Below are 16,137 nucleotides of genomic sequence, written 5' to 3' on the forward strand. Positions count from 1 at the left end.
TACATTATTATTTAATTTATCTCTTATTGAGAGTAGTCATTGTATACGTTGCACAGCAATAAATATAGAATATAAAATATATCATCATCATGAATTACACATCCATTAATAGAATGAAAATTTATATTATTTTTATTGGAGAAAGAATTATTTTTACCATTAATTATTAATTATTTTAAATAAAATAATTTAATAGAATTAATACGATTACATTAATTGTATGGTATTTGATATCTATTGAATTTAAACTAATATCCTAATATTAAATCTATAGTATATTAACTTTTATGAATTATTTCTTTAATCTTAAATTGTTTGTGTGTATTCAATTTAAAGGAGTACCAGAATTAAAACCAAGATATATTTTTCTCTGAGTGCATATATTTCGATATTTAAACCACGGATATAGAATCTATATAGAATCTGATGTATGCTGTAAATGTTGAATTTTATACTTTAAATTTCAAAAAAAAAGAAAGTACGCATCTCTTGTATTCACATTAATTGTTGAGCTATAATAGTCTATAATATAGTAGCTAAATAAAAAAAAAATGAAATAAATAAATAATTTAAACAACTGCAGCTGCAGATACTCGCAAAACGAAAAATTTAAATTACTATAAATAGCTGTTTGGAATAGGGACTGATAGAACTATATATATGTATATATACTAGCTGACCCGACAGACGCTGTCCTCTCTTAATTATGAATATTGAATTCGAATTGGTATGATAAATTAAAAAATTGGGTATCGCTCTACTGTATAGTAGGTCACTTTAATGGATGTGTTCAATTTGAATGCAGGTATCATTGTATACGAAAAACGATTATGAACGGAGATGATTTTGTAAGTCTAGGATATTACCTATATTTAAATTATAATATAATTTTATGCACTAACAAAATGGTTTCTATAAAATTAACTTTGGAGTTTTTTTTTACAGTTATTTTAAGAAAAAGTTGTGGAGAACTTTGTGTTGGGTTTTTTTTAACCTTAGGTATAAATCAAAACAATTTTATAAATTTTCAACTTAATAAATTCCATGCAAATTTCGTGATTTTGACATAATACTTCGTAAATATTTAAACTTTAAATGCTTATTAAACGATTTATGATTTGTTTTTTACTGCGATAATTACAACTTATAATAAACCTTGTATTACATTTTAAAGTTGATAGCCAATTTTTTTAAAAATATTTCAATAAAAAAAACTTAGAAAAATCTATAATTTCAATTGTCTAAAAATAGCTTGAAAATAGTTTTATCGTCAAAGAAAATTTAATCGTAAATAGATAACGCTAATATATATAAACATTTGGTGAATAATGTAAAGTATTTACAATGATTCGTTTTTGAGTTACAGCAAAATAAAAAATAAATACATTTTGTCGAAAACTGATTATGCGCAAAAATTTCTGTTTTTCGTTACTTTTTTCTAACTTTGTTAGTTTTTCCTGACGCTTTTGAAAACTATTGGACATTTTTCATTTTTGATCCCCCAAAGTATCATCTAGATAAATTTTCCTTTTCTGAAAGGGCTGAAGTTAAAAATCAAAGCATATTATTTCTACTCCAAAACGTGCAGACATACACAAAAATAAAAAATTAATTTTTATATATAGAAAGAAAGATAAAAAAATAAATATATATACGTTATGAGTAAGAAAGAAACGGATGGCTTCGGCTCCAAGGTCACGATTCATTCTTATAATATAGAGATATCAATATAATAACAAATAATGACATCTCTAAATATCTTCTGTATCTTGGTAACCAAATATAAACACCATAATTTGACTTATTTTGTGAAACCTTATTGTGTTTTATATATATCATTGTTTCTATAGAAACAAACAATCTATGCCTCTACAATCATTATTTTTTTGCTATTCGAAAACTGTGTATTTTTTATCCTTCACTAATCAAGTTCAATAGTTCAATATTATTAACGTTAATAGTCATGTACAGAACGGTTATTGTTTGTTTCGTTATAACAACGACGAAATGTTAATTATTAGTAGTGTGTTAAGTGTTAAATTATATAGATAGTTAGGATAAAATACAGTACGTCATGCTCAAAACAATAATTATAATATTAATACGACGGGGTTGGGTTCGTGTATCGTGATTTCATATAACAACCAACAAAAATGCAAATCTCGATTACATGAGTTATGAATTCATCAACCGACGAATCAAACAAACTCGATATTGCAGCATTGGACGTTACTTCCGAATGTGATCGAATAGATTTACAAGAGTTTTTAGATTTTTTAATATTAGCTTATCAGATAAACGACGTGTTAACTTCAGGCAAGGGAAAACAATTACACGACATCTGCATTAATTGGACTGAACTGTCTCGAAATAATTTGTTTTTGCGGCTGTCAGATAAAAAACCTGATACCGCTGCCGAAGACGAGACGGGACAGGCGACAATGCGAGGTAGAAGTACTGAACGAGTGCAATGTATTTTGAAACACAAGCTCAAAGACATAATGAATGAGGGTATTTTGGACTCTGTACTTCCATTTATAGTTAAAAAAACGTTAACGACAAATGTTTTAAAAACGTATGAGTCATTTAATTCCAAAACTAGTAGTAATTCTTTAAACAAAGACAAGACGTGTTCAAAACCAAAATGTAATGCAATTGATAATTCATCTGGATCTAGAACTATTAAGGGAGAGTAAGTATTCAGTTAAAATAACCATGTTAACATTTTTATCTATAATAACCATATATTATTAATATTTTTTTAAAACACCAAAAAGTATGGAAATCGAGATTAACGTATGCGATGCAGTTCAAAAATTAAAAAAAGTATTTCGATGTCCTAAGCGACTTCTTATTTCAAAAATGGGATATTTCTCTGAGGTAACAAAAGGTAAGTGTATAAAAAAGTGATGAACGATTTGTTGTTATCGTGCTCCGAGGTTAAAAAAATATGTTTTAGGACAACGGTTAGAAGATATTGATATATCAGTACATTGTGAAATACCTATATTTGACTGGTTAATAAAGTGGGTTAAGAAGGACTTAAAACCAAAAAACGAATGGCCATTATTAGGTACTAATTTATATTTTTAAAAGTAGAAGTGTTTCTATTTTTTTTTTTTAATACTCATGGTTCTTGTACAGATAATGGAAACGTAGTGCCGATTTTAGTTTCTGCATCATTTCTACAAATGGAGCCTTTATTTCAAGAATGTTTACTATTTTGCAAAAATAATATCGATGATGTATTATCGTCTTCAGCGAGTTTTAGCTGTGTTAATGATGGAGTAATTACAAGGTTTGTAAGTAAATTTACATTATATATCATGTTTGGTTTTAAAACTGTCAAATGTGGTTACGTTTATACATTTAGATTATCAAATCAGTTTAATAACTGTGACGTAGAAAATATGGTGGACGTAAAGGATAAATTAAAATCACGTTTGTTTACGAAATTGATATGGGATTTGTGCAAACGGGATTCAAAACGTGAATTAGGGCATTATAGTACACTAGCATATGCATACTAGTAAGTTAAACGAATGTAATTTTCTCCTAATAATAGAATTTGTGTTAAAGATTAAAAATAATTAAAAATGTTTATTATGTTAAGTATTACATTTAAAAAATGGATTTTTTAAAGTTTTTATGGCAATTAATTAGCATGGTTTTAATTTACAAAACCAAACTTATACATTATTTTGCGAAGACATTTATTAAACATTTAACATTTTTATTTAAAAGTTAAAAAAAAAACAATATATATGTCGTATTACAATGTACAATATAAAATTAAATCGCTTATATATTTAACTGTTCCATATTACAAAAAAGTATTAAAAAACATTATTAATATTATTCAAAAAAAATCAATTCCATTAAAAAATTATTATAATACCGAATTTTTAAAATAAATCCCCATGTTTTTTTGGCTGTAACGCATAAGCGTAAAAATAACCAAATAGCGCAAAAATAAATAACCCAAAAGTATAAAAAAAATTACCTTTTTAATAACCCATAAGCGCAAATCAATTTCATAAATATGTGTATTTTATTAAAATCGTCGTTATTATTAATATTTAATTAAGCATATACAGTGATATTGAAATTAGTTAAACAATTATTATAAATAAATACAGTGAAAACTCTTTATAACAAAACTCGTTATAACAAAATACTCTATATTACGTAAATAACATTAAGTTAACTTATAATGGTTGGTTTGATTTGAAACCTATTAATTACTCTCTATTACGAAAACTTTCAATAACAAAAAAATCACATGGTCTCTTCAGATTTGTTATAGAGAGTTTTCACTGTATATTAAACTAGTATAATAATGAATAATGAGTATAGATACCTCAAAATTAAATTTGAAATTTGAAACCAACTGTCATCAAGTACTGGATCTGGAAACTTTTTTTTTGTCCAAGGTCCAAGTTTATGTATTGGAAATTCTTTGGATTTACAATTTACTTTTGCGCTATTATCCCACTACCAAGGTACAAAAGCACAAATTTGTTTTGCACTTTTGAGTTATCGAAAAAAAGGTCGATTTGCGCTTTCAGGATTCATCGGTTTTTTTTTATGTAAATAATATAAGTTCTGAATGACTGAGTGATTAATAAATTAGGTATGGATAATAGATCAGATATCTTACTAAATACCTACTCAACACGATATATTCGAAAAAGAAAAATTGTAAAAGAAAAATACAAAATTTATTAAAACATTATTAGTATATATAATATATATATATATATAGGATTTATTTTCGATTAGATAAAATTAATCGTTTCTGATTGATTAAGTATTCAAATTTATGTATAACAAATTATGAGCTTGATATAATAATTAAATATAATAATTTTAAAACGATATTAACCTTAATCAAATTTAAGCGATTTTAGTTGTAAATTTAAATTTTAAATAAGAATATTACCACAACGACGATACTATTTGGTAACCATTTGTAATAAACGTAAAATCATGCATTTGGGGACAAAACAATATATTGCTCTAATTTTCCTCATTTTTATTCTAAAATTATAGAATTTAAAAACACTTGAGATTATTTTTTTTTATATTTGCTTTTTTTAAATGATATTTGGGTGAACTTGAAATTGGTGCAACCAAGTTATTAACTTTTTATTTGATATATTCAGTTCAAAATTTAAAATATTTTGTTAGATAAACAATATACAATTTTATTGATTTTGTGGCTTGGTGAGGCGCGGTCGTACGCTCAATCTGCCGAAACGCACTGATGGGTGACCACCCGGGATTTTTGGAACATATCCTTGCCACATATACACAAACACGTATTACAACCCTACCCACTTAAAAACCTACTGACAAATATACAAAATAACCCCTACCGTACCACCCCACACCAAATGGCCTATGTTGCCACGGGTTTCCCTTAAAAAAAAAAAAATTTTATTGATTTTAAATATAATAAATATTACTAAACCTTTTTTCTTACTAATAAATAATAATGAAATATTTAATAAATTATTATTTACCTTCTTGTGATTATAAATTATTATTAAATTAGTTTGATCCAATATCAAAAATAACTGACTAGTGGTAACGATTGTAAATAACAAGGAACTATTACATTTTGTTTATCGTTCATTATTAATAAAATACCGGTATCTATTAAAAAATGTTTTTAACTTTTGATTAGAACAAATGTTATTACTTAGTCACTTTATCACTTGGTTATATAGGTGTTAATAAGTAGGTACCTATACATATTAATTTTTTTTTTTTTGACTTATTAGTCATACATTGGTTACGCACTATTTATAATATTTAAAATAGGTTTATGACTTTAACATAAATTTGTGTTGGATGAATCGTCTATTTACAAGGATTAATTATGAAAGCAAAAATAATTAGGTATAATCTATTATAATAATATAATGCTATTAATTAATGCCTTATAGATCGAGTGAATATAGTGTGTTCCAATATTTTATATTCTCTATGTTAGTTTTTTATGTTCCCTAGTTATTTTTAATTTATTCATATATATATATTATTCTTTGATAAAATCAGCAAAAATGTTTTCAAAACATTAACATTTTTTGACAATGTATAATTTATGTCTTATTTCTACGATTAAATTAAAAGTAAAATATAAAAAATTTATTATTATTACACAATTGATATTTATTATTATTCATTATATGACTATGTTTACAACTAAAGTTAAAAGTACAAAACATAAAATGTATTCAGGGGCGAACGCAGGGGGGTTAGGTGTTTAACCCCCTCCCCCCCCACCACGAAATAGCAGTTACAAAAAATAAATTTTCTGACCTACAAATGTATTACTAATAACATTTCAAAAAATAACAGTGGCGTATCTGAGGGGGGGGGGGCGATGGGTGGATCGCTCCCCCTTGGATTTTTCAGAGGTGGTTATTACATTAAGGCTATTAGACTCTCAGAGTAATAGGCTAAAGTATTTATTGGATTTTATTTTATCAACGTCTTATCGTGGCCTAAAAATAATAATAATATAAATTATAATCATGCATCTGTTCATTGGATTGTTATCTACTCGTAAGACCCGCGTTCACTAATAAAGATAGTTAAGAATTAGACAATATCTGTAATTAAAAAAAAAAAAAATTGTGAGTATAAAAATAAATATGAACTATTAGTTATTACTTTATTAGTGACGAAGGTAACTCTTGTCTCTTGTGATATTTGAGTTTTGAAATCGTCACCCCCCTTGACTGAGCTTCAGCAACGCCACTGAATAATAATTAGCTAATCTATAATACGTAATATGTATAATTTAATATAGTAAGAGTGTAATACAGTATGAATAATATGATATTTATGAATAACCAACTTTAAATTTTTCAATCCCCCTCCCCCGAATTTTTTTCCTGCGTTCGACCCTAAATATATTTATTACACGTTTTATAATAAGTTAGTAAGGGATTGTTCAGTTTTAACCTCATGGTTTTGTTTTAAATAAAACAATTTATATATCTTTGACTACTATTATTAAAATATCTGTATAAATTATTCATTAGAAACAAAATACTTCAAAATAATTTAACTGATATATTTATAGTTGTTGTCGTTGTAATACGATTTTGATTCCAAGCGTTGCTGGCAGGATACCTTGTAAACCACCGACTTTTAAGATTGCTCAAAGCGGAAGTGTGATTGCATGTCATTTTAGGTAATATTTATTTTTCTCTGCATCGGTTATACTATATCGTTTTAAAATAAGTTTTAAGTATCTATTTATATATTAATATATAATATGATACTGTAGAAATTGCTTTGTATATTCTAGCACCGTCGTTAAAGTAATCTGTATGTCAATAATATTTATTATTTAATCATATATTTTTCAAATTTTAAGACAAGTATGATTCTTGTATTATCTAAGGGAAATATAATTATTCCAAGCTTGAACCATAGACAGAATTGAGAGTAATGACTAATGGCATAGGCAGCACACCATTTTTTAAATTATTGGTTCTTTAGATTACACTATAACAATAGTTATTATAAATACAATTAGCGGGACACTAGATAAAACTATTTGAACTATTTGAACTATTTGATAAATTATAATTTCAGAAAGATTTTAAAAAGTATAAAAATTGAAGCTAAGTTTAAATTAATATTTGATCAATACAAGAAAATTGCAGACATTGTGTGTTTCCTACGGTTTCAAGAAAGTAGAGTGATCTCTTAAATATAGAGATTTAAATAAATTTCATATATTTTTTCTGCATTGCTTCTTAATTTCTAATTATACATCGCACTAGTGCATTTGATGATCTTATAAATAGCCTTATGATATCTATACATATACATCCATGTAAAAAGGAGTACTGTACATATTCACTTGTTATCTACTCTGTAGATTTTAAATATTGAAATATTTAAAAAAATACACTTGATTTTATTTGTTACAATTAATAGTGATCAACAGCTTTAGCGGAAGGTTGCTTCTCCAGTCTGAAACATGTCAAAAAATATTTGAGTAATTATATTAGTGAAATTTGATGAAATGATATTATTCAATATATTGATAGAAATTAATTTACATAAACATTAAAAAAATGACTGATTAATATTCATTTGCCTCTAAAATTGAAATGTGTTAATTATATTTATTTTATAATTAATGTTCTCATCATGACTCATTCATTTTAAATGATATCCAGTTTAAATTATTATTTTATACTCAAAAATTTATTTCATCATTTTAAAAATCGGTGATGAATAATAATAACATAATAATAACCCCCTCCCTGCCTCAAAATAATAATAATAATAATAAGTAATAAAAACAATAAAAAAATAAAAAATTCTAGCTATTTACTACAGTACTGATTGAGAGTATAATATATGTATAGGTACTTAATGGAAAAATGTATGTGTTGGAAATAAAATTAAAAATAAACATATAATACATTTAATATATCGATTGTTATTATAACATACTTACCTACTATATACACTTATTACTACTTCAGAGATTCAAAGTGGACATTGAACGATCACGTCAAGTCGCTGTTTTCGAAGTATAAGTGTTGGAGAATGGTTTACTGGTCTCTGTGGTCAGAGTGCCATTTCATGCGATGTTCACGTTGCCAACACATGTATCCAGTCAAGAATCAAAGATGGTGTCAATTTCATACACAACAGCCACATTATTACCCAGTGGAAAACAATAGATATCTTTACTATCCTATTGGTAACAATTGCTTATAACTTATATTATATAATAATATTGTTATGTTTTATAGCAACTAATAACTATAAATAGGTATAAGCATTGGAGTACCTATATAGAGGGAATAGGGAAAATGATTTAACCCCGTTCTCATAAGAAAAAAATAACGTATCTAAACCTATTATAATGATTACTTTAACATATTGTTACTTTTTACTACACCTTCCCGGACAATAAATAAATTCTGTGCACGCCACTAGAACACAATTGCTTTTAATTATTTAGGGTTATTCACACATTATAGAAGTAAACCTCCCATCACACTTGAGATTTGGTGGATTTTTATAATTTATTTTTAATTTTTATACCTGTAAAATGGTAAAATTGTCAAATTAACCGTGGGGGGGGGGAATTCTCAATGAGCATTCGACCCTATCGTGATATTAACCATACATTTTTTCATACTTTAGTAACTAATTTGCAACCTACGTAAAAAAAACACTTCTTTGTATGATCGAGATTTCAAAATAAATACAAGGTTGTATATTTTTATAAAGTTGGATGTTGTTGAAAGTTATACATTAGTTTTTCAATTCAAACTTTGAGGATAATACATCAGCGGTGGAGAGGGCTGTATGAATTTGGCTTTTCTTTACTTTGAAGGCAATGTATATATACGAGTTTGCATAGAATTGAGAATTAGCAAAGTCCTTGCATGCAAGGTATGTATATAAATATAATATGTAGATATATCATGAGATGAAAGAAAAGGAGATAATTTCTTACACGTAGAGTATCTTCTCAACCAAAAGTTGTGTTGAACAATTATTTTAATCACTTAATTTCCCTACTGGTCGAGCTTTACTATAACACTGCTTTTTTGTTTGGATTTTACCTAGTATTTAATAATTTATGTCAGTGGACATTTTACCATGATAAACCGTATTTATAAAATGTAATACAATATTATTATATCACGAAAAACGGCAAAATATTGTGTTATTATGTTAGTAAAAATTATTGTCACCGGCGGAATATGTCTCTACATAAAACTTATTTGTATATTTTTAGGTCGTTATCCATGTTGCAACGAAAAGACTTTTAAATACGAGCCCATCAAAAATCCATTTGTAAGTTTCCACAAAAGCTTAACATTTTTATAATTATTGTGTGTACCGCAGAAGAATAAATTATTCATCAGAGTATTTATTTTGCTTCTTTAGTTGGTGCGTAGTAATAAGCTTGGTTCTTTGCTGTAGAATTGCTGGAAATCTGAGTTTGGTATAGGTATGATGGGAGTATGGGACAAGTAATTCGTTTGAATGAATCCCAATCTAAACACCTAATTAATAATATTGATAACTTAAAATTTATACATAGACAAAAATTAGATATAATAAGTACATGTTTTTTTTAACATTAATAAACACAAATTTTTCTTAAAAAAAAAAATATTATATTGGTCAGGGATGGTCCAGACTGATGCTCTGAGGGGGAGCATTAAATTGAATATATAGGTACCACAAAAATATTTATTCCGGGTTGGAGACACTTGGGCTGAGACTCTCGAAATCTATGTCCTCAGAAGCGGTCGACGTGAGTTTACGGGTGGTTGATGAGCTAAGGGTGAGCGACTAGCCGGGTTTTTATAGTGACAAATCCTCGCTCCTTATTCATATGTTCCGAACCAAACGTTTTCCCTCCCAATAAGGCTGGTAAAAACCATGATGCTGATGACTGCAAAAAAAGTAAATATATATACTATATACATTATATAATCTTATGTTAGGTAACAGTATAAAAATACCGATTAAGCGTGTTATTTATGTAACGCTAGTTTTATAACACGAATAAACGTCATAATTCAAGATCTAATTATTATGTCAAATTCGGTATCTATATGTATTATGTGTGTTGCTAAATGTATACAAATTTAATAGATAACATTTAACGATTTATTTTTATATCTTTAATAATCTCTTGCAATTGTGTTAAGCCAATAATAACCATATAAAATGCGACGTCGTCAAGTGGTGTTCATTGTATTAAAAAAAATATAGTTTTTTAATATTATTTATATTATAAAATATAAATTGGTCTTGATGATTGGCTTTTCGGCGCTTTATTTAGTTGCGGATTGAGTTAAGTCCAATCGTGTACGTAGGTACATTAATTTGTTTAATGATAATATTGCTATGCAAACTAATCGTAAAGTGACAACTAGGTTGTAATAATTAATCATACTGTTAACCTAATTATCATTGCCGAATGTAATAATAATTAATAAGACACATAAACAATATTATAATGTAATGTGGTATTTAATTACAGGGTTGTCACTATCGAGAGCACATTCCGTTACTTGAACATACAGCCGAAATAGAAATATATAAAGTCATGCAAATGTTCCCGTCCTTAACCATAACCGACCCACCCACATTTTTATCGAATGGGATTTCAAAACTTATGGACGCACATGGTAGGTCGTTATTCATGATATGAAGGTGGCGTGTCATTTCTGGCACGTGTTGTTGTTACCGACGATTTTAACTTTATCTTTGACCTACTTTTTAAAAAAGCTGCTATACAATCCAACTGTTTCGACATTTACAGAAAAAAAAAATTAAAACATTGAAAACTAAAAATGTCAGTAAACAGCTTAAAACAAGTCAAAATATTTTGAGAGTTTTATCAAATGATAAAAAAATAAATAGGAAATGTTAAATCAATATTTTTATATTTCTATTAATAGCTCAACGTGGGTCAAAATATATTGATATGTTATATATTATGGATCATAGAAATGCTATAGTATAAACATTCAGTGACAATTTCATGTTTCATTTATTTTAAGATATTACACCAAAACACAAAATCAGTTTTCTCTAAAAATTCCCGTTTTTCCTTTACTTTTTTTTTTCTTGCTTCACTTGCTTGTGCTTTTGAAGACTACTTGGAATTTTAAATTTTGATCTATTTGACACCAAATAGATTCACTTTTTTACCGGAAAAAATACTAAAGTTGAAATTGAAGCATTATTTTGTGTACTTACAGGTTCTTATTGTGTACACACATTATGTGTGACACATATATAATTGTAAAATCATTCATTACTTCACTCGGAATCTAAAATGGGGGTAAACGTGCTTGGTGAATCAAAGGGTAATAAGTAGGCCCTGGATTTAAATGCACTTAAAACCATACAAATATGCTCTAAAAACTAGCCAAAAATGTCCTTAAAAATGCATTTTACCCCAAAAATTAGGTATTTATACAATTTGGTATTTTTATTTGGAATTTATAAATGAAATATAATTATTATTTATTAATTAATTTTCACTAGTAAAATTAACGTTCTATTTAGTATTTGATTTTTACTGTATAAGGTTTTGACGGATAAACTACAAATTGTAAATTTACTATCAACTATTAAAATATATTATACCTAATAATAATTTTAAAAAATAGCCATTAAAATTTAAAATAACTTAACTTAAAAGGTGTCAAGTTTCTGCCAAAAATCTTAATTTTCATTTCCACCAAGTATCGTTTCCGCTAAACCTAATAATGTTCGATTTTTATTTTCTCAAAATCTATTTCCAGCAACCTGTATATAAATTATAGTTTGAGAACCATTTAGAGTTATCCAGAGGTCACCGAATTGGTGGTTTTCATTGACTCCCTAAAAATTGTTTGATAATTTTCTGATTAAATTTCAAAAATTTGGATTTAATTAAATTAAGTTGTTTATCATTAAATTAATATACTTGATAAATAAATAGTCAAATATTTCTAACAATTCTATAAATTATTTATTATTTTGAATAATTGTTGCATAACTTTTTTTTAAATGTCATTAGTATTTGTATAAGCTCTTCGCTATTTTTTGTTACATTATACAGGCTTTTGCATACCTACCTAAGTTTGCAACTTTAGATTTTAATATATACCTACGTTGTTTTAAAGATTCAAAATTAAATTTTTTTTTATTGTATTAATGTGTGGATGTGATTTACAAAATCATTCATTAAAATATACGTGAAATATTCATTTTTGTAGTTCCGGATAAACTTCCACCGAAATTGAACCATATCGTTGGGAAAAATATTTTATTTTTGGAGATATAATTGTCAACTTAATAATCTGTATGTTGTAAATATGCAGACCTTTCTGGTATAATATACTTAAAATCTTCGATAAATGATTCTGAGCTTCCTGAGAATCCTTAGTCACCCGTTTTTTAAATATTATGATTTAAGTCTCAACACTTGAATTTTACGATACAATGCTTGAGTCAAATGGAAACGATGACAACCAATAAGATTAGTTGAAGGCTAAATTGATTGTAAAGTATTACACTAATTTCGAAATCGACTGTTACATTTTTCATTCTGAATACATAGATTGTCGATAGCACCGCAGATTGATTAGATTCTCTGACAATAATATAAGTTGAAATAGATTTGGCGGAAACGAAAATCGAATATTTTTTATTTTAGCGAAAACGTTCCTTGGCTGAAACTAAAGTCATATTTTTGGCAGAAATAATGACCGCTTAACTTAAATAATGTATACTTAAATTCTTAAAGGTAAAATGGTATTCGTCGACAATATTGCACCACGCAGTTTTCCGATTTTTAAAATCTGTTTAAGAAATTTTGTCGATTGTCGGAAATAGCATGTACCTTACCCATCTGAGGATGCGTATTTGTCGAAATGATTAAATACATTAATTATTAATAATTATTCTTCTTACACATGTTTATAATAAACAGGCGATGTAAAGAGCAACGATCAAAACATTACGGCTTGGCCCACTGAATCTCATCGGTTCGCTCCGTTTATCGGTATATATATATACTTATAATTTATAGTTTAAATTTCTATATTATACAATTTAATATTATAGATATCAAGTATAAGTAGAAAAACGTGCGCAGTATTGGAATAACTAATAAACGTGTGCTTTATTATAGCTTCAAATGAAGGCACGTCCAGGAAATCACAGTTTTGGTGGGATAATATCGTCATGGGTACGTCATCGAACAAGAGATTGCTGTTGACGGAATTGTGGGACAAACCTTTCGCCAAAAGACCCGTTTCGCCTAGTACAAGTAAGACGTAAATAATGCAGTAATACATAATAATACAATTATTAGAATTGAAACTGGACTTGTAATGTTATAATATGCAAATGCGCAAATAAATTTATATTAATCATTTATTTACAAAAAATATTTCGGCCATTGCATGTATGAGTGACGAGTGTATGACTTCATTGATTTCTAGCGTTTGTTCCGTTATGAATATAGTAGAATAGATGGCAGATTTCTATCCATTGGTCGTTGTTTGCAAATCACTATTGTTAATTTTGACGTTTTTTGTAGGACAGTTGTTGTGCATCGTTCGATTTTTGGGTTAGGTTAGGTTAGGTTAGGATCCTACATAATTTGCGCATCGATATTATTCAACAATAGAAATAAATAGGTGTGCGCCCAAAGCACAACTTGTTTTCTAACTATTTGGTCTTAAAATTTGATCATCTTTAAGTTTACTCACCTAATATTAAATTTTCAAATATTGCTTAGGTATAACGTGATATTACAATAGTGCAAGTAAAAATGTAATTTTGTTGAATTAAATTTTAGAGTTTTTGATGAATTTTGACAAAATTTGAACTGAAAATGTTTATATATAATAATTATTTTTAAGTTTAAAAATCTTAAATTATTGATTATCTACATAATTCTATTGTTTAGAATATTGATGTGCATTTGATGTACGATAATATGGTGTAGGTAAACAGACAATGCGCAAACTATATTCGACCGCTGATCGATGTATAGATAGAATATTTTGGGCTAGATAAACAGACGATGCGCAAATGATATACGGACGTTCTATCACCCTCACTAATTCGCAGTGTAATGGAAATTAATTATTTTCGATAAGTGGTTCTTAAAATTCAACGCGTTCCTTTTTCAAGTACCTATCAAGAATTAACAATTTTAATTAATCCAAAAAAATAATAATAATCAGGAATTTATATAATATACCTAGACATATTTTATGGCTTATGGATACCTATATTATTATTTTAAAACTTAACTCGTCACAATTCATTATTCAGTTTTCAATTTTTTGATAAACTATTTAGTAGGTATAGTTCCTTGTACTATACCTTATTATTAATTTATTAACTCTTTCTTGAATTCATCTTTTTTAAACTACACTTAAGATTTTCAATCGAAAAGAAATAATAATTTTAAAAAAAACATTGAAAATACTACCTACCGACTATATATATATTTTTTTTGTATTGTGAAAGTTACTTTTTTGAAATGTAAAGTAACCTCTTTACTTTTTTTACAAGTATCTTACGAGTAGAAACAAATTTAATTATTTACTTTCAATAAGTTACTTACCCAACACTGCAGTTAATTCGAGCATTATAATTAATTATTGGTGAAACTCAAATATAGCTGTGTGTGAAAAAATATTATTTTTCTGCCCCAAAATAAAAGGTGACAATAACGTCTACGAGTCGACCGAAGTTCCACTGAATGAAATCAATTCGTCATTTGGATCGTCGTTTGAAGAAGTTGAAGATTCATTGTCGAGTTTTAGTGACAGTGATTCAACTCATTCTGAAAAGACAACTTATAACAATAGACAACAAAAGATCAAACGGTCTTCGAAAGCCATAAGAACACTGAAACAAAGATACAGGTAATTTCGTCGTATTTTAATAAGTTTAGTAAATACTGAAGTAATATATGCATACAATATAAATGTTATTGTAAGTAATTTGCGATTTTTTTTTTCAAAGATATTCTGGTACTTATCAATGGTCGATGACAGCACCAATGCGTTGCAATCAGGACAATCAGAGAGAATACGAAGAACGCTGTTTCAGGCAAATCGTACATCAGTTGTTACATCAAAATAGCAATACGAACACGGAATGCAGCCGAGTGTTGAATACTACCAACAACCCTGTTATTGATAATGGTCAGCGATCTGGTAATTATATTATAGTACCCACGCTGAAGTATAGATACCACCCAGCACATTATAATAGATATTGTAATATTGTGTTTTTCACTATCGTAAAGATTTGTGAACGAAAAAATTTCCGATTATTCATACATTAAATGATATTTATTTAGGTGGTTATTTCGTAAGACTCGAAACCGAACTACTATCGAAAATCGACCCGAAAAATGCTCAAAGACCGATGAGTACCATGGAGACGAAAGGTGTGCAATCGAAAACCAAGCTAAAGAAAACACTCAAACCGCCTAGTTCTTAATCTTAAACGATAATACAAATCATTGTTGCAATTATTATTTAGAAATAATATATAATATATTTGTTATCGTTTTAACCGAGGATGGCTTAATTTATGGAAAAAAAA

The 16,137-nt window shown here is 27.3% G+C and overlaps 1 protein-coding gene across 1 annotated transcript; it reads left to right on the forward strand.

Moving 5' to 3' along the window:
• The first annotated feature begins 1,896 nt into the window (after positions 1-1,896).
• LOC107161339 (uncharacterized) lies at positions 1,897-16,108 on the forward strand. The gene is made up of 14 exons (XM_089226164.1): positions 1,897-2,692; positions 2,778-2,890; positions 2,960-3,073; positions 3,145-3,298; positions 3,374-3,529; positions 7,097-7,207; positions 8,520-8,740; positions 9,791-9,849; positions 11,051-11,198; positions 13,496-13,567; positions 13,697-13,834; positions 15,245-15,449; positions 15,550-15,743; positions 15,890-16,108. The coding sequence occupies exons 1-14, from the start codon at positions 2,178-2,180 to the stop codon at positions 16,030-16,032; spliced, it is 2,343 nt and encodes a 780-aa protein (XP_089082290.1). The 5' UTR covers positions 1,897-2,177; the 3' UTR covers positions 16,033-16,108.
• The last annotated feature ends 29 nt before the right edge of the window (positions 16,109-16,137 follow it).

Source organism: Diuraphis noxia, unplaced genomic scaffold (genome assembly GCF_037042655.1).
Source record: "Diuraphis noxia isolate RWA-SAM2 unplaced genomic scaffold, SU_Dnox_SAM2 contig0004, whole genome shotgun sequence".
NCBI lineage: Eukaryota > Metazoa > Arthropoda > Insecta > Hemiptera > Aphididae > Diuraphis > Diuraphis noxia.

Bases quoted from the DNA above. Each gene is read 5' to 3' on its own strand.
- LOC107161339 (XM_089226164.1), top strand. From the start codon at position 2,178: ATGAATTCATCAACCGACGAATCAAACAAACTCGATATTGCAGCATTG. The intron at 15,450-15,549 runs GTAATTTCGTCG...TTTTTTTCAAAG, and splicing joins ACACTGAAACAAAGATACAG to ATATTCTGGTACTTATCAAT. The intron at 15,744-15,889 runs GTAATTATATTA...ATATTTATTTAG, and splicing joins TGATAATGGTCAGCGATCTG to GTGGTTATTTCGTAAGACTC.